Raw genomic sequence first — 26372 nt, forward strand, 5'->3', positions numbered from 1 at the left:
TTAATGTTTATATCAGAGATGTATTGGTTTATGCAGTTTGAAGGCTTTCAAGCCTATGAGTAAATATAAAGTAGAACATGTTTTTGGCACTATAGTCGGATAGTTATTTTCTTTTTTATAACAAATTTCATGAAAGTTCGCATATAGATGATTGATGAATCAATATATAAAATAGTTATATAACTAGGCAGGTCCTACATTCAACGTATTTATATTTTTTTAAGTGTGTGTGTGTGTGTGTGTGTGTGTGTGTGTGTGTGTGTGTGTGTGTGTGTGTGTGTGTGTGTGTGTGTGTGTGTGTGTGTGTGCGTGCGTGCGTGTGCGCCTGCGCGGCCACGTACATGCGCACGAGTGCCATTTTCTTTAGGTGGGGCCATGGTCTTGCCTTGGTAGTATGCTATTGTCGCGGGCTGAGAGGCAAGTTGTTGAGAGAGTGCACGGCGCAGGTGGGACGGTGATGTGTGGCTTGCGATGGAAGGTCTTTTGTTCCAAATTTGGTGCAGTGCAGCCTTTTACATTCATCTGGGGAAAGGTGACCACAATGTTCACTTGGTGTCGAGCCTACTGTTACATATTCACCTCCTCTCGTTTCAATTGCATTCAAACAAACTAGTGTTGATTGATATGCGTGTTTGGACTTCGACGTTTTACAGATTCACCCACGTTTTAACAAACTAGTTGCTCGCAGATTAAAATGTTTTCATCCAAAACGGCCAAAGAAGAATATACTAATAAGTTAATACTAACCGTAATAATAGATACTGCTATCTAAGGAGTAGAGATAAACCTACTAAAGTAATAAATAGTAGCATTGTATAGGCTGGTAGTACACTGGGCCCAGCTGGATTGTGTCAAGCTTAATGCATTTTTCGGCCTCTGTGAACAGTGCCTAGCAGAGCATCTGAACAATGGGCGTCAAATGCATGGGAGGGTTTGATCAGCCCGTTATTCCACTTGCAGCCGTGTTGCATCAGGGTGCAGATTGAGGTGCAATCAGGCTGCACCCCATGTGCACCTGCCCATAGTAACCTGGATGTATTTTTTTTGGGGGGGGGGGGGGGGGGGGGGGCGAGGGTGCTCGGTTTCCATAGTAACAGAGCAATCGTCTTGACAGGCAATGAGGGAGTGTGTAAGCAGGCCATGCCCCACGTAGTGTGGTCGACTGTACACACACACACACACACACACACACACACACACACACACACACACACACACACACACACACACACACACACACACACACACACACACACACACACACACACACGTTTATCATGTCACTTCAGGTTTGAAATTGGAATTCCATTATCAGCATATTGCAATGCAGGCTACAGTGTGCATGTGTGTGTGGCTGTGTAGGTACATGTTCCTGCAGAGCTTAAGATGTCCAGGGGAAAGCAAGAGTTGGCTGCCCTTTATAAAAAGACGTGCTTGTACGTGGGTGGAAACAAACCAACCTGAAGCTCTCCAAGAATCGTACATTGACTATTGTACAGTTTATCTCTTCTTGAAACCCAAATACATTTGGTTAAATATGATCAATCCATTATGACAGGATGTATACAAATACGCCTTGTATTATAATGTTCAGATTTATCCTGTTTCTTCATTAAAACCAAGCATAGAGAGGAAAGTGTTGGCAATTTAAATATGTGCATTTTTATTTTTTTCATACTCATTGCTCATTTGTTTGTTAGATAGTTTTAAACACATCAGTAAAAATGTACCAAATAACTACTATTGACTATTATATAACATTTAGGGACCATTTAGGTTATATTTTATGGTATTGTATTATATGTACATAGCTACTACTTGTTACAGATATTGAAATATAATGAAAATAACACAGGAATTAATTAAATGACAAGCCAATTACTGGTATATAAATAAATGCATGGCAGATTTAAGATAAAACACTAAACAAACAAGCAATCCCTTTTACATAGTTGCACGATTACACGGAAATTACTTGAAATGGAATTGTAGAAATTAAAAAATAAGATTATTCAATAAAAACAAAGAAAATAAATGTTATCCAGTAGAGCCTTCAAAAATCAATCAGTGGTGTGAACAGTATTGTTCCATGGTATTTTATGCTACATGCTATGTTATTATTGTTGATAGTATTAGTAAGTCATTTTTTGTTTGTTTTGCGTGCTGATGGTTTAGTTATCCATTATTTTCCTGTTTTTTTTAATCTGTTGTCTTGTATGTTGATTTCTTGTCTTGTTATATGTTATGTGTGGATCCCGGGAAAAGCAGTTGATGTCTTCTGCATCAGCTAATGGGGATCCAAATAAAATCCCCCCAAAAAAATAAATCCTAAGCATGTCTTTATGTTCTCCTCAGGAGAACATCTGGCTCCTCGGTAAGACGGACAGCCGTTCCTTCTCATACATGCTGATGTAGGACAGTAGAAGGTCCTCCATTTTATAACCCTGGGGGCAAAGAAAGAGAGGAACCAGGTTAAATGTACAATATCATCGACGTCAGCTGTTGGATTTTACCAAAACATGATTTAGGCTCCGATACTTTTGCTAGCTGCAATTCTTTGGAAAAAGATCAGTATGATATCAGAGTGTCACCACCAGTATTCACCAGAGGGGTTTCACAGGAGAATGTTCCTTGGACCAATCCCCCAATGCTCATGTGGAAGTGGTGGTTGTCGGTCTGCCAGTCAGTGATTTTGCCAAAGGGGTGCATGACCAGTAGCTCCTGAAAGGTGGACATTATTGAGAACGCATTACTACTGCTATTTACTGTTAAGGCCACCAGCGGGCCGGCGGTCAGAGACCTCCTTCACTGATTCCAGGTACATGTCATTAAGAAGCAGGTAAGGTGGAAGGCTTGCTCGAGGATGTCTGCAGGCAGGATATGGATGTCGGGGATTGAACCCGCGTTTGGCTGGGAGTCAAAGCCAATTCATTATCCTGCCCAACATTACTTGATACGTTATTAAAAAAACTAAAAACAGTATTGAAAAAACAAAACAAACATAATGTGACACATACGTATACAATTGAATCTGAAAACATTGTCTGTTCGCTTAACAAATTAGGAGGGGCATTCACACACACCAGTCATATTGAATACAGAGCATCAGATTGCTAGAGTTTCCTTCGTGCTCATGCAGAGCTTTTTGTAGTTACTTTGACATTTAGTGCACGCAGTTGCATTATCCTCAGCCTCTCTTGTAATGTGCTTTGGATGAAAGTGTGCGCTGACGGACTAAATGTAAGCGCTGTCCACACCCGACACGTTACCTTAGTCTTTGGGTCTATGAAGCTGACGCCCACTTTGCTGATGGCAATCCTCATGTTGGTCGGGTAGCTTGACTCACACGTTTGCTGCGGGGTGTAAATCACACAGTTCAATATGGGGGTTAGGGTTAGGGTTAGGGTTAGTTAACCCTAACCCTAAATCACACAGTTCAGCATGGGGATTAGGGTTAGTTAACCCTAACCCTAAATCACACAGTTCAGCATGGGGATTAGGGTTAGTTAACCCTAACCCTAACCCTAAATCACACAGTTCAGCATGGGGATTAGGGTTAGTTAACCCTAACCCTAAATCACACAGTTCAATATGGGGATTAGGGTTAAGGTTAGGGTTAGTTAACCCTAACCCTAACCCTAAATCACACAGTTCAGCATGGGGATTAGGGTTAGTTAACCCTAACCCTAACCCTAAATCACACAGTTCAGCATGGGGATTAGGGTTAGGGTTAGTTAACCCTAACCCTAAATCACACAGTTCAGCATGGGGATTCAGCGTCTGCATGGCCCTCTGGGTTCACCCTAGGGTTAGGTTAGGTTAGGTTAGGTTAGGTTAGGTTAGGGTTAGGTTAGGGTTAGGTTAGGTTAGGTTAGGTTAGGTTAGGTTAGGGTTAGGGTTAGGTTAGGTTATTCTTCGCCGTTCTGGACAATGCACGCTGATGGCTCACCTTCACTTCGAAGAAGGTGCAGCCGAAGGTGGGCCAGGAGGAGATGACCTTCAGAAAGTTGACCCGGGCCTCGTCGGCCGTGATGCCCATCTGCTGGTTGTAGGATGAGATGATGTTCTACGGAGGAGGAAGACACAGCGCACACCTTTGAATATATGTTTACTTCACTTGAGTAAAGATACATGTTTGATGAATATGCTACTGTATATACTACCAGTTACTTGGCTAACATGTGTCGTCGTTATTGCTGTTGTGCACTTCAGCTGTGACACCTCAGGTTCCCACCAGGGATGACTAATAAATAGTTTTACTTATGTTCTCCATTTTTATTATTATTGTTATATCTTGAGCAGAGAAATTGTGAGAAGTACATCCTTCAGGATGGAATAAATAGGCAGAATATCTGAATTCATCTTATTCTACACTGGCACTCTGGGGGAAAGCCTTTTGAACTCTTTCCAACTGCTCTGTTCCGCTCTCTGACCCTACCTTCTTCCACTCGTCGCTGGACATGAGGTCTATCTGGTCATCTGGGACGAGCTCCTTCAACATCCTGGGGATCATGACGAACTGGGAGCGGTCCGAGTCCGTCTGGATCCTGAAGAGCAGCGCGGCCAGCTCGATCATGTCCTCCCTGGAGCAGTTGTGGTAGCCTCGCAGATACCGGGGCATCTCCTGGGGACGTCAGGGCATCTCGTCAGGGCCGGCTCACACACTCTGAACCTCGTGGCCCAGCTTCTCCCCCTTCCCTCCAACGTCCCTTTTGTTGTACGATTTATTTGATGTTCAAGAAAATGTAGTAAGCTCTCCCAAGCCAACGACATAATCCGTTTCCTAAATGTCCCATCTCTGATTAATAAAGTTCATTCTAACTTATCATTTTATTAGTATACTTTGACATAATGCAATCATCCTTGAAACCAGAACTACTTCTAAGTTAAATAATCAGTCTTAACGTCTGAGCAGAAATTCTCCTCCATCTGCGGATTGAGATGTATATGTAGAAAAATGTTAATTGTAAGACTTCCATACAAAAGTGAAATTCAAAAACATTAGTGTTGAATGTGAGACATCCATACCTGTGGGTAATGGAAGGTGAGGTCAGCCATAAGGTCTCTACCAGGGATGACGTTGAACCAAAGCTTCCTCATGAAGAACACCAGGAATGCAGAAGGTGTTGCTGGGAAATCAACAAACTTTAAGGATGTCGCCAAGTACCATGCTCAGTGCCCTGACACTTTAAGTAGCCTTACACGGTATTACTCTACAACGCTAAGCAAACGGACACGTGAGGGACCCTAGCATGCTAAGCAGGCCAACCTCCAAATGCTAATATGCTACAACTCTGAGTGCACTTACATGCTAAGTGAATGAAGTACCATAACATGCTTGATTATCCAAACCTCTGTCGGCACGATGAGGAGAAACCCGGTGGACAGCAATGTGGAAAAAACATACTAGGACCACAATCGGGTATGTATCCCCTGCTAACTGTGTTGCTATTCAGCGCCCAAGCTAACCGATTAGCCAACATAACTCCCTTGCATGTGAATCAAAGAGGAGAACATTACCCTCTTTGGCTTTTTTTATTTTCTTCGGGGGTTCCGCATTCTGTCTTAGGCTGTCAAAGAAATACATCTCATCGTCCAGATTAGAGACCTGAACACAGAAGAAAAAAACACAGGGTTAGGGTTAGGGTAACCTAACTAACTAACCCTAACTAACTCACACTATTTGAACTGAATCTGAACCAGCGAGGAGAATTTGTTTCCTGTCCCAAGTCGCAATTGGAAAGCAGTTAGGTCCCCAGAACATGGATACTTGTTCGGATGCATTTCATTAGGCAGCCGGTCGGGATAGCCACTGTTAGGGCCGCCAACATCGGGGTTTGAACCTTTGGCGGGCCTCACCTTGACGGCTGTCTTCATGAAGAGGCCGTAGCCGTCTGGGGAGCTGAGGTTGAGCTGAGTAGCGATGGTGGAGCAGAGGTCTCTGATCGTGGTCGTGGACGTGACCTCGAACAGCTGAGGAGATCATGAAGGAAGCAGTATCATGCTTATTATGTTCTGTATAACACAGCGCTCCCCCACATTGAAGGTGATCAAAGTAGGGCTCCAGTCATACAACAGAAGAAGACGAGGAAGAAGATGAAGATGAAGAAGAAGACAAAAAAGACAAAGAAGAAGACAAGAAGACAAAGAAGAAGACGAAGAAGAAGACGATGTGCCATTGTCGGGTCTCACTTCGTCTGCCTCGTTTGGGAAGGTGACCTTGTGGTAGATCTGGGTGCTGTTCCTGTGGATGGCGTCCACCTCTGCGTAGTGCGGTGGGTGCTGCCTCGGCTCCAAACTAGGGACACCAAGAGAGGGTTAGGGTTAGGGTTAGGGTTACCCTAACCCTAACCCTGGGCTCCAAGCTAGGGACAGGGTTAGGGTTAGGGTTAGACAAGACAAGGTTAGAAACCAAGGCAAGGACCGTAGGGTTAGCTTCATACTGTATAACACCTTTATACAGAGAGAACCTTCAGAGAACCTTGAGATCCACCAGTATTGGCATCTAACAATACTGGTGGACCAAGTCAGGTGCTTCAGGATGCCTTGAATGAGGTCATCTGATTCCATGAGTAATCTGATTCCATGTTTCCATTAGTATCTGATTCCATTAGAAACCTGATTCCTTATAACCCTGACTTGTTATCCAGTAGTAATCTGATAGCATGTAATCCGGGAGTAATCTGATAACATGTCATCCAAAAGTAATCTGACTAAATGTAATCCAATACTAAACTGAGAACATGTTATCCAGTACTAATCTGATTATATGTAATCCATTAGTAATCTGATAACATGTAATCCAGTAGTAATCTGATAACATGTAATCCAGTAGTAATCTGACAACATGTAATCCAGTAGTAATCTGATAACATGTAATCCGGGAGTAATCAGACTAAATGTAATCCAGTACTAATCTGATAGCATGTCATCCAGTACTAATCTGATAATATGTATTCCAGTAGTAATTTTATAACATGTAATGCAGTAGTAATCTGATAACATGTAATCCAGGAGTAATCTGATTAAATGTAATCCAAGAGTAATCAGACAAAATGTAATCCAGTAGTAATCTGATAACATGTAATCCAGGAGTAATCTGATAAAATGCTATCCGGTACTAATCTGATGACTGACCTCAAAATGTTCTGGAGCCTCTTCAGGCAGTCGGAGGCCAGCGGGTCCCGGGGCCGAGACTTCAGGAAGCGGTGGGCGTGTTTGGCCAAGCTATTGCTGGGCGGGAACAGACCGGTACACAACCACAACAGCTGCCAGCCCAACTCCATGCTCACCCTGGGAGGGAAAGGGAGGGAGTGAGGAGAGGGAGAGAGGGGGAGGCAGGGAGGGGGGAGGACAGAGAGAGAGATGAAGGGAGGGGGAGGGAGGGAGGGGGTGGAGAGGGCGAGAGGTAGAGAGGGGGAGGGAGAGGGAGAGAGTGAGAGAGAGAGAGAGAGGGAGACAGAGAGAGAGAGAGAGAGAGAGAGGGAGACAGAGAGAGAGAGAGAGAGAGAGAGAGAGAGAGAGAGAGAGAGAGAGAGAGAGAGAGGACAGAGAGAGAGAGAGAGAGAGAGAGAGAGAGAGAGAGAGAGAGAGAGAGAGAGAGAGAGAGAGAGAGCGCGCGATGGGGTGAATGAAGAGAGAGTTTTAGAGAGAGGGGAGGCGAACAGAGAAAGAGAGAAGTGGAGAGATGAGGGGAGTGGGGAAGGAAAGAGAGTGGTGGGAAGAGAGGGAGAAACAGAGAGAATGAGATTTGCATTGATCCAGAGATAACGGAGCGAGGGGATGAGTGGACAGGTGATGTTCCCGATCATGTTGTGATTGATCAGACCTGGTGATGTCATCAGTGTCAATACTCTGGTATAGCAGTTGGTAAACATCTAGAGATGACTGCAGTCCCTAAATACAACACAATGGAAGAATCCAACAGTAGTCTACTGGAGACGCTGGCCGTGTGTGGGAGATACCGGGCATGTGCACAAAGATACACTCATACCATAACACTAGAGCACATTAACATACCCGCACACACACGCGCACAAACTGGTTCCCATCCAGACGCTGGCACACTTGAATCCGTACATAAACCATGGAGACACAAACACACACTTGCAGAGACAGACACATACACACACCTGCACAAACACACTCCAACGATCCAAACACAAGCACACTTAAACCCCTACAGGCATTCCCCACACACACACCGCCACACACTCATACTGACCCAAACACAGGCACACAGGAACCCTAAAACACACCACTTATTTACACAGACACACACACTTTACACACACAATTCAAACACCAGCCTACCCATACAAACACACACCTGTTGCGGTTGTTGGTCATCTGCTTCATGATCTGGCAGTAGATCTCGTCCTGCAGGGCGGGATGCTGTGTGGCCGGCCCGAAGATCTGGTCCGTCAGCTCCATGGGGCTGCGGGCGTGCTTGATGGGGTAGTCGCCCATGTACTTCAGGATGGGTGAGGGCCAGGGCAAAGGTCAAGGACTAGGACCGTTGTATAATCACTCCTTTACTGCCCATTCAAGAATAAAACACCCTCACTTATTGTCTATATGTATATCTATCATACAAATATCTACTAGCAAGCATATGCTAGTTGCTTTGAACTAGGGCAAGAAGGTACCATATGTCAACAGTTAAAAAAAAAGTCCAAATTCATATTTTCAATGAAATGCTGGTTTGACAAATCCATACATCCCCTCTCTGTTGACTTCCATTATTTTAACTGAGAGCACTAAACTGTGAACCCACAAAGGAAGAGCCCAAACACATTGCTATGTAGTACCCAATGACTACCAACAGGGGTTGCTGTCGCTGCAGTCGACTGAGGTGATTGAAAGGATATCCACGAAGGCGTTGCAGGCTATCGTGCTGAGTTCCGAGTTGTTCGTCAGAGTTCTGAGCAGCGGTTGTTTGAGGGGTTCCTTGGAAGTGACCCACAGCCTCTCTCTGAACGCCAATTGGGTTGCTCCTACCCGATTCAAGTCCTTACCTGCCGTTCTGGTACTGGGAGGAAGAGAGAGTGGGCCAGGTTGATAATATTAGCGCTCATATTAGTATCAGTGATGTCACCAGTCAATCAGAAAAGATATTAGAAAACGGTCTTATGGTGCGTTTTAATATCCATCCGTCTCGGAGGTCCGAGGACGTTGCCTAGCGACAAGCACAAACACGCCCCTTTTCCTCGGATGGCGATCTCGCCATCTCGGTTGAACTCAGTGGTGACCGAGCGAAATTCCGAGACAGAATTCAAGATGGCTGCGCCCATTGTGACTTGAAGTATGAACTGTTTTCATTGTGTTTGGACCACTTTGGTGGCTTAAATTGTAATTTCAATCACTTTTTTTTTTTTTTATTACTGCAATACCTTACTGCGTCCGTATCTCTGCCTATGTACACAAATATATTGTATTTGTGTACAGCACTTCGGTCAACTACTGTTGTTTTAAATGTGCTATCGAAATAAACTTGACTTGACTTGACTATGGCCTATAGCCTACTTATATTGGATCGCCTGGTCCTCTGCCAATTCTACCGCGACAACAGCTTTCCGGGTGGCGTCCATGCTTTCCTCCAACGACCGAGCGAAATAATAAAACGCTTGAAGTGTGGGCGTGGCGTCAGATCCGAGATCCGAGTCGGTTCGCAGAGAATACTCGAACGCACCATTAGATCAATGATGGGGATTTTTTTAACAAAACATTTTTCGATTTTTTTATTTATTATTTGGTCACACAGCGATACGCATTTGTGATCATTCATGATAGTAATCAATAATAATATTTATATTAATAAATCATATTAAACGGTCCACAAACATCCAACTGACGTGGTTGTTATTGTTGGAATACAGCACCGTAAACAATTAAGATTACAGGATCGATTTTTGGTTGATTAATTACCCAAAGTTCTCCAGTGCGAACTCTTTGATGGAGACGGGGGCTACGGCCTCCTCTCTCTGTGTGGGGCCCTGGCCAGCGAGCGCCCGCGGCTGGTTGTAACCAGGATTCAGCAGATTCTTCAATGACAACGTGAAATTCATCAGTATGACCACACGGGGGCGGTATTGTATCCGGTACATCGATTCAACGTTGCATTAAACTACTAACATTTAAAATAATAATAATAATAATAATAATATTAAAACATCCATGTATAGCGGGACAATACATAACAATCAAACCCCATATCTTCCTTTTTTTTTTAAATGAACAGAACTAGGATAAAGAGAATAAAACAAGTATTTAAGGAGGAGATGAGCGGTGGGAGGTACCAGGGTGGCCTCGCTGGGCATGTCCAGCGTGGACAGGAACTGGATGGTGTTCATCTGGACGGTGCCGCTGAGGCCGCTGTTGCTGTTGGTGGCTGTGTTCCACCGGCGGGCGGCGGAGAAGTCCCCCTCCCTCCCCACCACCAACAGTTCACCCCGCTTGCACACCAGGACGCTGGGGTCGTCTGCCAGGGCGGGTTAGAGGTCAACCACCCCGGTACACTCACAACAACAAGTACCCTATACAATAACATAGGGTTAGGGTTAGGGTTAACCCTAACCCTAACCCTATACAATAACAGGGCTGCGAGCCACGCTGAGACGAAAGGGTTAGGGTTAACCCTAACCCTAACCCTATACAATAACAGGGCTGCGAGCCACGCTGAGACGAAAGGGTTAGGGTTAACCCTAACCCTAACCCTACAATAGCAGGGCTGCGAGCCACGCTGAGACGAAAGGGTTAACCCTAACCCTATACAATAACAGGGCTGCGAGCCACGCTGAGACGAAAGGGTTAGGGTTAACCCTAACCCTAACCCTACAATAGCAGGGCTGCGAGCCACGCTGAGACGAAAGGGTTAGGGTTAACCCTAACCCTAACCCTACAATAGCAGGGCTGCGAGCCACGCTGAGACGAAAGGGTTAACCCTAACCCTATACAATAGCATAGGGCTGCGAGCCACGCTGAGACGAAAGGGTTAGGGTTAACCCTAACCCTATACAATAACAGGGCTGCGAGCCACGCTGAGACGATAGGGATGGCTGGGTGTGTGGGCCGGGTACCCCGCCCTCACCACGGCGATCCAAGCCCAACGCGCTGCTTGGATCCGGGCCCAAACCTGCCGTGTGCGGGGGTTGGACAGGACGTCCACGGAGACACAGACAATCATTCACAGAGCAGGGCGGCTGATACCGTATCTAATCCGACCCGATTACAGAGAGGTAATGTGTTCAACTGCTTAGTAAACATGCGTGTCACAGAAAACACACACAGTATAATTATACAACGTGTGTGTGTGTGTGTGTGTGTGTGTGTTTTCTCATAACTGTAAATAAGTCAGCAAGTAAAGTACCTTTCACAGAGCAAGGTCCCATAGTGCTTCACAAAAATAAGGCTGTTAAGGCTTAGACCATAACGCAGTAAAGAGTGAATGGTACATGTATAGTGTGTGTGTGTGTAGGTGTGTGTGTGTCACTCTGTGTGTGTGTGTGTGTGTGTGTTTCCTTGAGTGTCAGTGAGTTAATAAGTAAGTAAAATATATTCAGCATAGCAGCTTTCACAGGGAAAGACCATAACACTGTAAAGAGTGTGTATGTGTGTGTGTGTGTGTGTGTGTGTGTGTGTGTGTGTGTGTGTGTGTGTGTGTGTGTGTGTGTGCGTGTGTGGCTCTCTGTGTGTGTGTGTGTGTGTGTGTGTGTGTGTGTGTGTGCGCGCGTGTGTGGCTCTCTGTGTGTGTGTGTGTGTGTGTGTGTGCGCGTGTGCGGCTCTCTGTGTGTGTGTGCGCGCGCGTGCGTGCGTGCGCGCCCCACCTGGCTGCCCCAGCTCCTGCATGGCCACGGCGTAGGGGGAACGCTGCCGGAGCCCCTCCAGGTTGGTCTGGATCATCTTGGCCGCCTCCGCCGCCTCCGCACAGCGCAGCACGAACTCGTCCTGGAAGGTGGAGAGCCTCAGGCACCCCCCCACAGGCCGGGAGTCCCTGGGGGGGGGGGGGGGCAGCCTAAGGTTACTGCCACGGTACGGTCCCACTGATCCACTGGTCACTGGTCAGCTAACTCAAAGGGTTCTTTACTTATTGTCTAAGCGTCGTCAACCTTCCAGCAGGACCTTCCCCTTAACTCTAAAGGAGGGCTTGGCTGAACCAATTATGTAAAATATATCATGTTTCAGCCAAGCACTCCTGTGAAGTCAAAGGGATAGGCTCTTATTGGGAAGATGAACCCAGGTTGTCACCATTTTACTAAATTATATAAAAGGGCGCATTCATACATTCTCTAAGGTGGAAATATATCCCAATTGTTGATAACCCCCATTATGAGGCCGGCCTGTGTGATGCGGGTTAGGGTTAGGGTTAGGGTTAGAACCCTAACCCTAACCCTAACCACCATTATGAGGCCGGCCTGTGTGATGCGGGTTAGGGTTAGGGTTAGAACCCTAACCCTAACCCTAACCACCATTATGAGGCCGGCCTGTGTAATGCAGGGCCCTTCTCACGGAGGTGGGGGCTCGGCGTCTCCTCACCTGGTCACAGTAGCTCCGGTCAGCTCCACGTTGGGGATCTCCAGCAGCTTGGTGTCTTTGCCGTCCATGAAGGACACTCCAGTGGAGTTGATGGCCAAAGCAAACCTGCTTAGAGGCAGCGGGGGACCTGGGAGAAGATGCTTCCCTTTAAGCTACAGGATTTAAGTTATTTTACTGTGGTGCTATGATGGAGATTGCGTTTTACTCCATTGTTTTTCTTTTTAAATAAAATTTTCATAAAACGGCTGGCACATGATTTGAATAAAAAACAACTTAGCTTAAAACCCCACCTGACTGCATCGTTACAGCGTAAAACTTGGAGAAGAACAGCGACCACTTTTGGCGGGCGTAGTCGACGAGGTCGGCCTTTGCAACGTCCTTGCTGCGATATCGCCCCTGTAGAACCGAGGGTCAGAGGTTATCCAACCTGAGGCCAATTCCAGATCAAGTCCCGTTCAAATGAGCACAGGACCAGTAGGAAGGGCTGCCACATGTTTACGTCACGTAAAGAGCGGCACGTGGCCGTCCAGAGCCTACAGAACGTCAAACAGATCCAGAGCCTACAGAACGTCTAACAGATCCAGAGCCTACAGAACCTCTAACAGATCCAGAGCCTACAGAACCTCTAACAGATCCAGAGCCTACAGAACCTCTAACAGATCCAGAGCCTACAGAACCTCTAACAGATCCAGAGCCTACAGAACCTCTAACAGATCCAGAGCCTACAGAACCTCTAACAGATCCAGAGCCTACAGAACGTCTAACAGATCCAGAGCCTACAGAACCTCTAACAGATCCAGAGCCTACAGAACGTTTAACAGATCCAGAGCCTACAGAACCTCTAACAGATCCAGAGCCTACAGAACCTCTAACAGATCCAGAGCCTACAGAACGTTTAACAGATCCAGAGCCTACAGAACGTCTAACAGATCCAGAGCCTACAGAACCTCTAACAGATCCAGAGCCTACAGAACGTCTAACAGATCCAGAGCCTACAGAACCTCTAACAGATCCAGAGCCTACAGAACCTCTAACAGATCCAGAGCCTACAGAACGTCTAACAGATCCAGAGCCTACAGAACGTCTAACAGATCCAGAGCCTACAGAACCTCTAACAGATCCAGAGCCTACAGAACCTCTAACAGATCCAGAGCCTACAGAACGTCTAACAGATCCAGAGCCTACAGAACGTCTAACAGATCCAGAGCCTACAGAACGTCTAACAGATCCAGAGCCTACAGAACGTCTAACAGATCCAGAGCCTACAGAACGTCTAACAGATCCAGAGCCTACAGAACGTCTAACAGATCCAGAGCCTACAGAACGTCTAACAGATCCAGAGCCTACAGAACCTCTAACAGATCCAGAGCCTACAGAACCTCTAACAGATCCAGAGCCTACAGAACCTCTAACAGATCCAGAGCCTACAGAACCTCTAACAGATCCAGAGCCTACAGAACCTCTAACAGATCCTCCAAATGTAGATCTGACCAGATTCCAACTCAACTCAATGACCGCCCGTTGCAGTCCGATCAAATAGGCGTTTTTGACACCTGTCAATCGCGGACTTGGTTTGCAAAGACGCGGAGCGCTGGGGGTCGTCATGGCGACGGGGAGAGTTTACCTGGGCGTGTATGGAGCCGACCAGCTGGTTCCACTTGGCCCGCGACTTGGCGTCTATGAGGGAGCTGGTGATGCAATCCTCCACAGCCCTGCGGGTGTTCTGGGGCGTGTTCTCTGCGCCGAACTGGACAAAGTAGTGCTTGGCAGCCAGCTGGGCGTACTCATCCTCCTGCAGACCCACCAGGACCCCAACAGTACCCCATCAGTACCCCATCAGGACCCCACCAGGACCCCAACAGTACCCCACCAGGACCCCATCAGTACCCGATCAGGACCCCACCAGGACCCCATCAGGACCCCACCAGGACCCCAACAGTACCCCATCAGTACCCGATCAGGACCCCATCAGGACCCCACCAGGACCCCAACAGGACCCCACCAGGACCCCACCAGTACCCCAACAGTACCCCATCAGGACCCCATCAGGACCCCAACAGTACCCCATCAGGACCCCACCAGGACCCCATCAGTACCCCATCAGGACCCCACCAGGACCCCAACAGGACCCCACCAGGACCCCATCAGTACCCCATCAGGACCCGATCAGGACCCCATCAGTACCCGATCAGGACCCCACCAGGACCCCATCAGGACCCCACCAGGACCCCAACAGTACCCCATCAGGACCCCACCAGGACCCCAACAGTACCCCACCAGGACCCCATCAGTACCCGATCAGGACCCCATCAGGACCCCACCAGGACCCCAACAGGACCCCAACAGTACCCCACCAGGACCCCAACAGTACCCCACCAGGACCCCATCAGGACCCCATCAGGACCCCATCAGTACCCCATCAGGACCCGATCAGGACCCCACCAGGACCCCAACAGTACCCCACCAGGACCCCATCAGGACCCCAACAGGACCCCATCAGGACCCCACCAGGACCCCAACAGTACCCCACCAGGACCCCATCAGGACCCCACCAGGACCCCATCAGGACCCCATCAGGACCCCACCAGGACCCCAACAGGACCCCAACAGTACCCCATCAGTACCCCAACAGGACCCGATCAGGACCCCACCAGGACCCCATCAGTACCCCATCAGGACCCCCCAGGGAGAGCTCTTTGTGTGTGTGCCGAGGTTCTTAGGGGACCCAGGCTGAACTCTGAACACTAAGCACTGAGCACTGAACTCTGAACTCTGAACACTGAACACAGCACTGAACACTTAGCACTGAACACTAGGGGTGTGACGATACATATTGGGTTCACGAGAACGAGACGAGACGAGATTTTAAGAAAACTACAATGACAAATTATGTGACTGGACCAACAGACTTTAATTTAACCAAGTGGCGCATGTATTTTGAAATGTTTTATTATAACTCTTTACATGCATGAAATTGAAACTAAAAGTAAAATTTATAAAAGTTAAATTAAAATAAATTAAATTAAATAATTCTCTTTTTTTCAATTGCAAACAATATTATGTGCAAAACCAAATCAAAGTACCCCAAATGTACTTTGATTAAAGGTATTCGTTTTCGCGGTTATTCAGCCTCTTCTTCTCCTCTGGAAAAACACGACCGCATTGCATTGTGGTATACGGGAGTAACATGTAGGCTACATCGTATGTACACTCAAATTTTGGGTATTTTAAGTGCACTATATAGTGTATGAAATTAACCACTGAGAATTCGAACACCACTACAAAATGGCGAGCACCCTAAATAGTACACTATATACGTGATAGGGAACGATTTCGAACACAGCTTATGGCTGCTTTCGATGCTTCCCCTGCTTCCCCTCCTTCTCCTCATCTTCTTTTCCTTCTCCTTCTTTAGGTTCTGGCAGGCTAGATGTAGCAAAGGCGCATTACTGCCCCCACAGGCGACAAATAGAAGTTTGGATAAATCACAAATCTCGCGAGACCGATTTTTAACGCGACGGGTAATCTCGTCGAGTTTAATCTTGCGAGATCTCGTGGCACAAGATCTCGTCACACCCCTACTGAACACTGAACTCTGAACACTAAGCACTGAACACTAAGCACTGAACTCTGAGCACTGAGCACTAAGCTCTGAACACTGAACAACACTGAACACTGAACTCTGAACTCTAAACACCAAACACTATTATAACCGTATCTTATCTTAGGATCCGTGACTTTAGTTACCTCGCCTTACTTTATCACAGCTCCTAAAAGAACCCTATCTAAAGCTGTATCATGCTCTACCTTTCCATTTCCTAGGTAAACTTGTCTTGATCTAAGCTAAGAGGTCAGACCACATTACACCCCTACTAAAAACTTTACACTGGCTCCCTGTCAGTCAAAGAATAGATTTTAAAGTATTGTTGCTTGTTTTTAAATCACTAACTGGAATGGGGCCCACTTATCTCGTAGACCTCCTCCAATACCACACCCCCACTAGACCTCTTAGATCTCAAGACCAACTGTTTTTAACAAAACCAACTGTGAGAACCAAAAGCGGTGAAGCTGCCTTTAGTTTTTATGCTACTCAGCTGTGGAACCAGCTGCCAATTTCAATTAGAACTGCACCCTCTATTGACTTGATACTGGTTTTAAAACCAGTATCAAGACCCATCTATTTTCTGTTGCCTTTTCTTAGACTAATTTTCTGTTTTATATGCTCTCCCTTATGCATAACCCTTTATTCACTTTATTTATGTTTTTTATCTGATTTTATACATTTTAATTTTTATATTTTGTCTTGTCTTCCTTTTATTATGGAAAACACTTCATTGTATTTGTGTAAAGCACTTTGGGTTGCCATTGGCATGAAATGTGCTATATAAATAAAAGTGCCTTGCCTTGCCTTGATCATACCTACCCACAATTCTCATCAGGAACCATCTTAAGGTGGGGGCCAGCGGGTGGAGTGCGTCCCATTACGGCTCCGTCCTGGCCCAGCGACCGGGTCCCTCCCTGCCCCCGCGGGCCTAACCTCCCCTCTCTCCCATACCTTCCTAACTAGCGCGTGACGGGTCATCAGTTAACCCGTTTCTTTACCTTGTCGCAGACGTACTCCTCGGCCTTCAGGCCCAGCAGCACCTGGCGGTAGATGAGCTCCGTGCTCACGGGGTCGACGGCGCAGTCGTGCCACGGGGTAAACATCTCCTTGCGGACCCAGAGTTGCCAGGGAGCACGGCTCTCCTCAGAGCCCTGCTGGCGCACGGCGTGCTCGCACTGGGACACCGAGTCCATCACGTGCTTCCCACTGCTGCCCAGGGACCACCGCTGGGGGGCACAGGGGGCTTGGTGTGAGACACACATCTACACACATCTACACACAGGAACGACGCGTATAGCAGGATCATAGAACTGAGAGGCGTGGGATGGGTTTAACAGACTCCTTATGTCTGCTATGGTCCTGCCTCATCTAAACTAATGAACAGGGATACTGTTGGACCGTTGTAAGTGTAAGTGGCGACAGTGAGTGGCGACAGTGGCATGAAGAATGAAGCATGATAGAGACCTGGGCTGGGGGTCGTTGGGACGCCCCCTCTTTTGAATTCTAGGGTTAGGTAAATAAGTAAGCAAATAATTATTTTTATCCATTTCATTTGTAGGCTTAATTTCTAAAACTCTGTGGCCTGTAGGTTGAGAACCCCTCCCCTAACCACTGAGGAGTTATGTGAGGACAGTTCCAAAGGGAACCCTCACATAACTCAATGTCTCCACCTTCTGGTCCTTAAGACCACCCAGGACCCAGAGAGGGTCCACTAGGTCCACCTTCTGGTCCTTAAGACCACCCAGGACCCAGAGAGGGTCCACCTTCTGGTCCTTAAGACACCCAGGACCCAGAGAGGGTCCACCTTCTGGTCCTTAAGACCACCTAGGACCCAGAGGGTCCACTAGGTCCACCTGGTCCTTAAGACCAACTAGGACCCAAAGGGTCCACTAGGTCCACCTTCTGGTCCTTAAGACCACCCAGGACCCAGAGAGGGTCCACTAGGTCCACCTTCTGGTCCTTAAGACCACCCAGGACCCAGAGACGGTCCACCTTCTGGTCCTTAAGACACCCAGGACCCAGAGAGGGTCCACCTTCTGGTCCTTAAGACCACCTAGGACCCAGAGGGTCCACTAGGTCCACCTGGTCCTTAAGACCAACTAGGACCCAAAGGGTCCACTAGGTCCACCTTCTGGTCCTTAAGACCACCCAGGACCCAGAGAGGGTCCACTAGGTCCACCTTCTGGTCCTTAAGACCACCCAGGACCCAGAGAGGGACCACCTTCTGGTCCTTAAGACCACCCAGGACCCAGAGAGGGTCCACTAGGTCCACCTTCTGGTCCTTAAGACCACCCAGGACCCAGAGGGTCCACCTTCTGGTCCTTAAGACCGCCCAGGACCACAGAGAGGGTCCACCTTCTGGTCCACTAGGATCACCTTCTCCATGATGCTGATGTACAGGGAGAAGCCGTAGGTGTCTGAGAGGTTGATCTTCTGGGCGACCTCGCCGAGGACCTCCCCAGAGGTGCAGGCCGCGTCCACCTGCAGGGTGAACTTGCGGCCGTCCATCAGAGACACCGTCACGTCCATGGGCTTCTTGGACTCGGTGGCCTGGCCGTGGATTACAGACGACAGGGATTACTACAGATTACACCGATTCAAGATCACAGATCAGACCCCTGCAGGCCTAGTGCTCACTTGAGGAATACTCTTTTAAAACGACCTTGGTTCTTATACCCTTCAGTTGTCTCCATAGTGGATAACATCTATCTAACATTAGATATTTATCAAGTACAAACCTAAAGGATATGCATCAGAACTAACAAATTACATTTCAACCAATTCTGTGGAGTTCGATTCCCTTTGAGACCTCCAGATTTCCCATCATGCCGCAGTGCAACGTACCTGCAGCTCCATCTCGCAGGGGACCTCTTCTCGCTCCCCATTGGCTACGGTGCGGCGGAGGCGCTCCGCACAGTACGCTGCGTAACCTTTGGGGCCTCGACGCAGGAAGTTCTCCAGATACTGGGAGCACAACGTAGGACCAGCATTAAGGTCATCAAGGGTTAGGGTTGGGGTTAGCCCTAACCCTAACCCTAACCCTCTCCAGATACTGGGAGCACAACGTAGGACCAGCATAAAGGTCATCAAGGGTAGAACATAGAACGGGGATCATAGAACAGAACAGCATGCAATAGCATACAGAAATTATTATAGAATATAGAATATCATACAGTATAGAATAGAAGAGATTATAATCGAACACAGTAGAATAGAATAGAACAGGGCCGAAGATAAATGATACAATAGAATGTGTGTCAGTGTTGGTGGCATTAGCAGAACCTAAAGGCTACATCATCCACTACACACACACACAGATCTCACTGCTTTAAGAAGCTAGTTATCATTCCTGTGCAAGAGGGTTGAGTTATTGAGTAAGTAGGGAGAAGGTAGGTCAGACTAAGGCTTCTTGGGCCATCGGACCTTGATGAGCATCTGCGATGGCGGGAAGCTGCTGAGACACATGGAGAGCAGAGTCCACCCTCGTAGACACTCCTCCTTGTCCCCGTTACCCATCAGCTGCTTCAGGATCTGGCAGAAGATCTCATCCCTGGGAGCACGAACACACACATGCACACACACACACACACACACGCACGCACGCACGCACGCACGCACGCACGCACGCACGCACACGCACACACACACACAGTGAGAACAAAGCATCCTGAACACTCAATGGGGTTGCTACTACATCATCCTTATAATAACGAGATAAAGCTGTGAAAATGAACTCTTAAAAAGAAAGATCACTTCAAAAATGTCCGTTCTCTATTTTATTTGTGGCCTTGCTTTATGAGTGACTAACGGCTAAAGGGTTAGGGTTATGAATTCATATTTCATATTTCAGCCTCTTCCTCGTCTCAGATCTCTGGGTGGGTGACTGATGAAGACTGTGGTGGTTTTACCGTATGCCTGGTCGGGACAGACCGTAGCCCACGATGATGTGCAGCTTCTCGAGGGGGGTCAGAGGTCGGTCCAGCGTAGGTCCCTCCCCGATGAGGACGTCCTCTTCTCTGGCGTCCTCTGGCTGAAACATCCATTTAACATCTCATTGGGTCAAGTTCACCCATAACCTCCTCACAATAAGAGTCCACAGGAACTCTTATTGTGGAATCAAGAGGAAGCGTGGTCTCTCTTTACCTCCTCTGGAATGGTGGACGCCCTTCTGTTTCCTCCCCCGTACTTCTTCTTGTTCTTCCTCAGGATTTTCTAGAGGTCATCCACAGGCACGCGTTAAAGCACACACCTCAAACGTGCACTAAATGAATGTGCTTCCTCCTCCTCATCACGCTGATGATGACCATGATGAGGAGGGTGAGGAGGAGGGTGAGCACCACGGTACCTGGTCGAGGCCCACCATGCTGCTGAGCCGGCGCCCCTGCCGCTGCACCATGGAGGGGTGGTAGGCCGAGGAGGTGCGGCGGGTCTGGGGGTTGGAGGGGTCCGGCGCTCGCGGCTCCGCCATGTCCCCCATGAAGCGCAGGATGATCCACCACACTGTCAGACAGGCCTGGACACAGAGGGCCGCGAGGACGCAGAGGTGAGCAGACGGAAGGCTGGAAGGGCCCTGGGTTAGGGTTCGTCCCCAACGTGGTCCTCAGACCACCGATGGGTCTCTCACCCACAGTGGAGGGTTAGGGTTAGGGTTAGGGTTCGTCCCCAACGTGGTCCTCAGACCACCGATGGGTCTCTCACCCACAGTGGAGGGTTAGGGTTAGGGTTCGTCCCCAACGTGGTCCTCAGACCACCGATGGGGTTGAGAAAAGTGACTGGAGTGTCTTATTTTCTAAATAAAAGCATTGCGATGGAGGGGCTATTACAACTTAAAACAAAGGCCAGAGCTAAGGGAAACTATCAGGTTCTCAGAAGAGGGTAGAAGAGGAAGGCCCTGTGTGGAAACAGAAGCCGCTGTGAGAGGTTCCTCAAGAGGCTCACCAGGCTGTCCCTCTCGTCCTGGTGGGCCAGCAGGGGCTGGCGCAGCCTCTGGGAGATGTGTGTGTGCGAGGCATCGCCCTGGAAGTGCAGCGAGCAGAACTTCTGGAAGGAGAACTCCTTGTCCTCCTTAAAGGGTTCCTCCTCCTCCTCTTCCTCCTCCTTCTTCTTCTTCTCCTTCTCCTCCTCTTCCTCCGTCTTCCCGGGGGGCGGGGGGGCGGGACCGGCAGAGGGCGGGGTCTTGGTGGTCTTTGGGAGGTCTTCCTCCGTGTCCGAGGAGGAGGAGGAGGAGGTCTCCTCTACGATGTTTTTTAACGCTTTGTGACCGATCTCCACCACCTTCGGAAATCAAACACACGGGCAGAACCGGCGTATTGGTCAGGAACTCCATGTATGGGCGGGTTAAAGGAGGGGTTAACAAGAGAAAAGGATTTAAACGTGTGAGGGGAGCGTTTTGCTAATAAGCATCTGAGGCACAAGTCCGCAAGCAGGAGGGCGCAAAAGGAGGTTTAACTTTCTGAACTTTTAATTTGTAGTTTATTTTCCTCATGAGCGCATATCTCCCCCACCCCTCGCTCTCCCCCCATGACGTCACCTTCCTCATATCTCCCCCACCCCTCGCTCTCCCCCCATGACGTTACCTTCCTCATATCTCCCCCACCCCTCGCTCTCCCCCCATGACGTCACCTTCCTCATATCGCTCTCTCCCCATGACGTCACCTTCCTCATATCTCCCCCACCCCTCGCTCTCTCCCCATGACGTCACCTTCCTCATATCTCCCCCACCCCTCGCTCTCTCCCCATGACGTCACCTTCCTCATATCTCCCCCACCCCTCGCTCTCTCCCCATGACGTCACCTTCCTCATATCTCCCCCACCCCTCGCTCTCTCCCCATGACGTCACCTTCCTCATATCTCCCCCACCCCTCGCTCTCTCCCCATGACGTCACCTTCCTCATATCTCCCCCACCCCTCGCTCTCTCCCCATGACGTCACCTTCCTCCACATGTTGAAGCCATTACTGTGAAAGAGGTGAAACACAGACGGATGTTTTCTAACTTCGTTACCGGGTAGTTGTTGACGTTCGTTACCGGGTAGTTGTTGACGTTCTTCGGCGCCGCCCTCTCTGCCACAGAAACAAGCTGGGGAGCCGGTTTGTTGTCGCCTCCCACATCACTGTCCTCGTCATCACTGATTGGCTCAGGCTCCTGGGAGGCGCGCTGTGATTCGGCAGCGGCGTCGGCCAGTTTCTGGAGCTCGATGGCTGCCAGCGCCAGAGTCTGCTCCTCACGCGCCCGCGCCAGCAGCTCCTGCTCCCGGGCCTGGGGAGGGAGACAGAGACAGAGGGGGAGGGAGGGGGGGAGACGGAGGGGGAGGGGGAGGGAGGGGGAGGGAGGGAGAGAGGGAGAGATGGAGAGGAGGAGGGAGGGAGGGAGATGGGAGGGAGGGAGATGGGAGGGAGGGAGAGGAGGGAGGGGGAGGGAGGGAGGAGGGGAGGGAGGGAGAGGAGGGGGAGGGAGGGAGGGAGGGAGGGAGGGAGGGAGGGAGACAGAGGGGGAGGGAGGGGGTGAGGGGGAGGGAGACGGAGGGAGGGAGAGGGGGAGGGATGGAGAGGAGGAGGGAGGGAGGGAGATGGGAGGGAGGGAGAGGAGGGAGGGAGGAGGGGAGGGAGGGAGGGAGAGGAGGGAGGGGGAGGGAGGGAGGGAGGGAGGGGGAGGGAGGGAGGGAGAGGGGGAGGGAGAGGGGGGGGGAGGGAGGGAGGGAGGGAGAGATGGAGGGAGAGATGGAGCGGGAGATGGAGAGGAGGGAGGGAGGGGGAGGGAGGGAGGGAGGGAGAGAGGGAGGGAGGGAGGGAGGGAGGGAGAGGAGGGAGGGGGAGGGAGGGAGGAGGGGAGGGAGGGAGAGGAGGGAGGGAGGAGGGGAGGGAGGGGAAGGGTGGCAGAGGGGGAGGGAGGGAGGGAGGGAGATATGGAGAGGAGGGAGGGGGAGGGAGGGAGATGAGGGAGGGAGGGGGAAAGAGGGGGAGGGGGAGTGGGAGGGAGGGAGAGGAGGGAGAGGGAGGGGGAGGGAGGGAGGGAAGGAGGGGGAGGGAGGGAGAGGAGGGAGAGGGAGGGAGAGGAGGGAGAGGGAGAGAGGGAGGGAGGGAGGGAGAGGAGGGAGGGGGAGGGAGGGAGGAGGGAGGGGAAGGGTGGCAGAGGGGGAGGGAGGGAGGGAGAGAAAGAGTCAGAGAGAGAGAGAGAGAGAGAGAGAGAGAGAGAGAGAGAATGAGCATGCATATGAATGGGTTAAGATGTCCATTAAGCTTGATTCAAAACATTGAACATCAATACTACTATTAATGACCGGGATTTTTCTCTTTCCTCTGAGCCTGGTAAATTGTGAGGAAGACGAGGGCCGGCTTACCGCATTGAAGGCGTCTTCCTTCTGCTGTTTCCAGCTCTTTCTGGCCAAGTAGCCCCGAACCTTGAGGTGGACAGGGAGACAGGTGTTATCACCCCATCATCACCCACACCATATCTACTTGTTTCTAATCCACGGTGTGCATAGCGACATAGATAGTCCTTTATTGTCCTTAGAGAGGATATTTATTGACACAGAAAATGGGGCTCAGAGTTAAACACAGTTCATAGACCCAGGACACACAATGTAATAAAACAGCCCAACAGAAGGCTCCTGAATACAGACAGACAGTTATAGCACTAGGATAACTCTGCTATAATGTCGGTATGATCGCAGTACATTCTTAGTATAATCAGAGTACCTGTGTCTGCAGGACAACGGCAGCGCTGCGCTGCCTCTCGTAGAGCTGCTGGAGTCGGCGGCCGCGTACCCGAGCTGAGAGACGCGCGTAGCCGAGACGGAGCTGAACCGGAACACAGGAAATCAGTTTGCCACAGAAGCTAATCCCAGCTAGGTGAGCGCGTGTGGGGCTCTGATTAAACTATGCTGACGTTTATCTTAACGATACTAAGGAGTGCTGGAAAGGAAACCTCCTCTGAACTTTGATACTGCTATGATAGCCGGCGATGGGACTGACGCCACACTGTGATAACGCTGCGCTTGTGTCCGACATGGTTCTGTGCTCGTAGCATAACGGCAGTGGGCTGGTGCTGTGACGTAGCTGTGACGTAGCTTAACGGCAGTGGGCTGGTGCTGTGACGTAGCTTAACGGCAGTGGGCTGGTGCTGTGACGTAGCTTAACGGCAGTGGGCTGGTGCTGTGACGTAGCTTAACGGCAGTGGGCTGGTGCTGTGACGTAGCTTAACGGCAGTGGGCTGGTGCTGTGACGTAGCTTAACGGCAGTGGGCTGGTGCTGTGACGTAGCTGTGACGTAGCTGTGATGGGGCCGATACTGGGTGGAGGTGGAGGCCTACCTTTCGGCCTCGCTCACGCTTCTTGTAGGCCCTCCAGTTGGTCTGTAGGACCCTCACCGCCGCCTTCTTCTTCAGGTAGCTCCTCCTACGAGAGGAGGAGGGACACGCCTTGTGATTAATAACAAGACTGAGTAATGGCCGACGCCATTACTCACAGTCGGACAGCAGACGCCATCCTGCCGTCTGCTGCGGACGTGACCTGGACTACATGATAGTAGGCCTGATGAGCGGCGTTCAGTGTGTCTGAGTCAATACACAGACCAGCTGACAGAGTCATTATATCACTGCCTCAATCACTCACTGGCACTTCAACTCCAATGTCCCCAACAGACACACGCACCAACTCTCCCATTCAGCCACTCAGTCGATCCCTGGCTCCCTCACAGACTAAATCCCCCATCGTTATTTGCCATCTATATGATGATCTTTGGCTCTCTCTCTCGCTGTGTGTGTGTTCCAGTATACAGTACCTGTCGTGCAATCCAAACATGACTCTCTGGATGATCAGTACCACTTTGGCCAGCGCCAGTTCCCGGGCTTGCTCCAGGATGGAGTCATGTGCGTCCTGAAACAACACAGGTCAGGACAATCTGTCAACACAACACTAACCCTAACCCTAACCCTATGGGTTGGAAGGTCAAACAACGACAGTTTTAGTAGAGATGAGGTTGTGAATTGAAAGATGAATTTTGAGATGTTATTGTGCCACCCATTATTATTATTTTTTTAGAGGTTCTGGGTTTGATTTCCAATTTCCCCAGCTTAACCTATAGGCATCCTTCAGCACCTTCTCTCCCTAAAGACTTGTGTCTGACTTGAAGGCAAGTGGCTTTGGATGAAGCCTCTGATTAGTAGCTCAATAGTAGCACACAGTATCCTCCTTAGTATCAGTTCCTTGGTTGTGTGTTTAGATCAGACCAATGATGGGAGGAGACCAGAGGCCCTTATGATGGAGGAGCTGTGTGCCGTTGCCGTACCTTCAGGAAGATCTTGCTCTTGCCCACTTTCCACTGATCCTTCCCACGGATCAGAGCAGTGCAGATGGCCTGGCAACAGGCCCCGTCTGACTCCTGCTGGGACAGAACACGCATGTAATCCACGTTTATCTGACCACACTGACTGTCTGTCCATCCAGGTCTTTGATTCTGTCTGCCTCTAGCTCTGTCAATAATACCATATTTTAACCGTAAATGTTGAACACAAACGTACACTGATGATACCGTTCTATCCAATGACATACTGACCCCTGAACAACACAATCTATTCCTCTTTGCACCAGAGCGCCCTGACCAACCCTAACCCTAACCCTGACTAACCCTAACCCTGACTAACCCTAACCCTGACTAACCCTAACCCGACTAACCCTAACCCGACTAACCCTAACCCTGACTAACCCTAACCCTGACTAACTAGAGCCCCCTGACTCACCCTAACCCTGACTAACCCTAACCCTGACTAACTAGAGCCCCCTGACTCACCCTAACCCTGACTAACTAGAGCCCCCTGACTCACCCTAACCCTGACTCACCCTAACCCTGACTAACCCTAACCCTGACTAACTAGAGCCCCCTGACTCACCCTAAACCTGACTCACCCTAACCCTGACTAACTAGAGCCCCCTGACTCACCCTAACCCTGACTAACTAGAGCCCCCTGACTCACCCTAACCCTGACTAACTAGAGCCCCCAGACTCACCCTAACCCTGACTAACTAGAGCCCCCTGACTCACCCTAACCCTGACTAACTAGAGCCCCCTGACTCACCTTTTTGGGGTCACACACAGCGGTGTTCAGCAGCACTCTGTAGCGGAACATGAAGTCTTTGAAGGTGTGGCGGATAGGGAACCCCAACTTCCTGATGCGCACCGTGTCCATCATGCCAGAGTAGCGCAGCTGCACCATGCACAGCTCTCTGTCGAAGCCCT

General features: G+C 49.5%; 1 protein-coding gene across 4 annotated transcripts in view; it reads right to left on the reverse strand.

The window, feature by feature from the left end:
• Positions 1-1639: 1639 nt before the first annotated feature.
• The window catches only part of LOC132462342 (unconventional myosin-VIIa-like), a 42200-nt gene continuing 17467 nt past the window's right edge, over positions 1640-26372 (reverse strand). For 3 of the 4 annotated variants that reach the window (XM_060057820.1, XM_060057822.1, XM_060057819.1), the window contains exons 18-50: positions 26212-26370; positions 25425-25517; positions 24918-25012; positions 24448-24532; positions 23835-23936; positions 23477-23536; positions 22141-22395; positions 21077-21412; positions 20484-20651; positions 20282-20350; positions 20047-20168; positions 19562-19688; positions 18983-19102; positions 18515-18688; positions 17137-17364; positions 14159-14326; positions 12825-12930; positions 12535-12661; positions 11826-11992; positions 10299-10480; positions 9928-10043; positions 8871-9031; positions 8330-8483; positions 7138-7293; positions 6193-6298; positions 5860-5973; positions 5521-5608; positions 5029-5129; positions 4439-4624; positions 3950-4066; positions 3270-3353; positions 2605-2721; positions 1640-2444 (exon numbers count right to left, since the gene is read on the reverse strand). In XM_060057820.1, coding sequence (XP_059913803.1) covers positions 2352-2444; positions 2605-2721; positions 3270-3353; positions 3950-4066; positions 4439-4624; positions 5029-5129; positions 5521-5608; positions 5860-5973; positions 6193-6298; positions 7138-7293; positions 8330-8483; positions 8871-9031; positions 9928-10043; positions 10299-10480; positions 11826-11992; positions 12535-12661; positions 12825-12930; positions 14159-14326; positions 17137-17364; positions 18515-18688; positions 18983-19102; positions 19562-19688; positions 20047-20168; positions 20282-20350; positions 20484-20651; positions 21077-21412; positions 22141-22395; positions 23477-23536; positions 23835-23936; positions 24448-24532; positions 24918-25012; positions 25425-25517; positions 26212-26370 — 4536 coding nt within the window. In that variant the 3' untranslated portion in view covers positions 1640-2351. The remainder of the gene's footprint in view (positions 2445-2604; positions 2722-3269; positions 3354-3949; positions 4067-4438; positions 4625-5028; positions 5130-5520; positions 5609-5859; positions 5974-6192; positions 6299-7137; positions 7294-8329; positions 8484-8870; positions 9032-9927; positions 10044-10298; positions 10481-11825; positions 11993-12534; positions 12662-12824; positions 12931-14158; positions 14327-17136; positions 17365-18514; positions 18689-18982; positions 19103-19561; positions 19689-20046; positions 20169-20281; positions 20351-20483; positions 20652-21076; positions 21413-22140; positions 22396-23476; positions 23537-23834; positions 23937-24447; positions 24533-24917; positions 25013-25424; positions 25518-26211; positions 26371-26372) is intronic. The other variant, XM_060057823.1, reaches the window with a different exon arrangement.

The sequence above is a fragment of the Gadus macrocephalus genome, chromosome 8, assembly GCF_031168955.1.
Source record: "Gadus macrocephalus chromosome 8, ASM3116895v1".
In the NCBI taxonomy this organism is placed as follows: domain Eukaryota; kingdom Metazoa; phylum Chordata; class Actinopteri; order Gadiformes; family Gadidae; genus Gadus; species Gadus macrocephalus.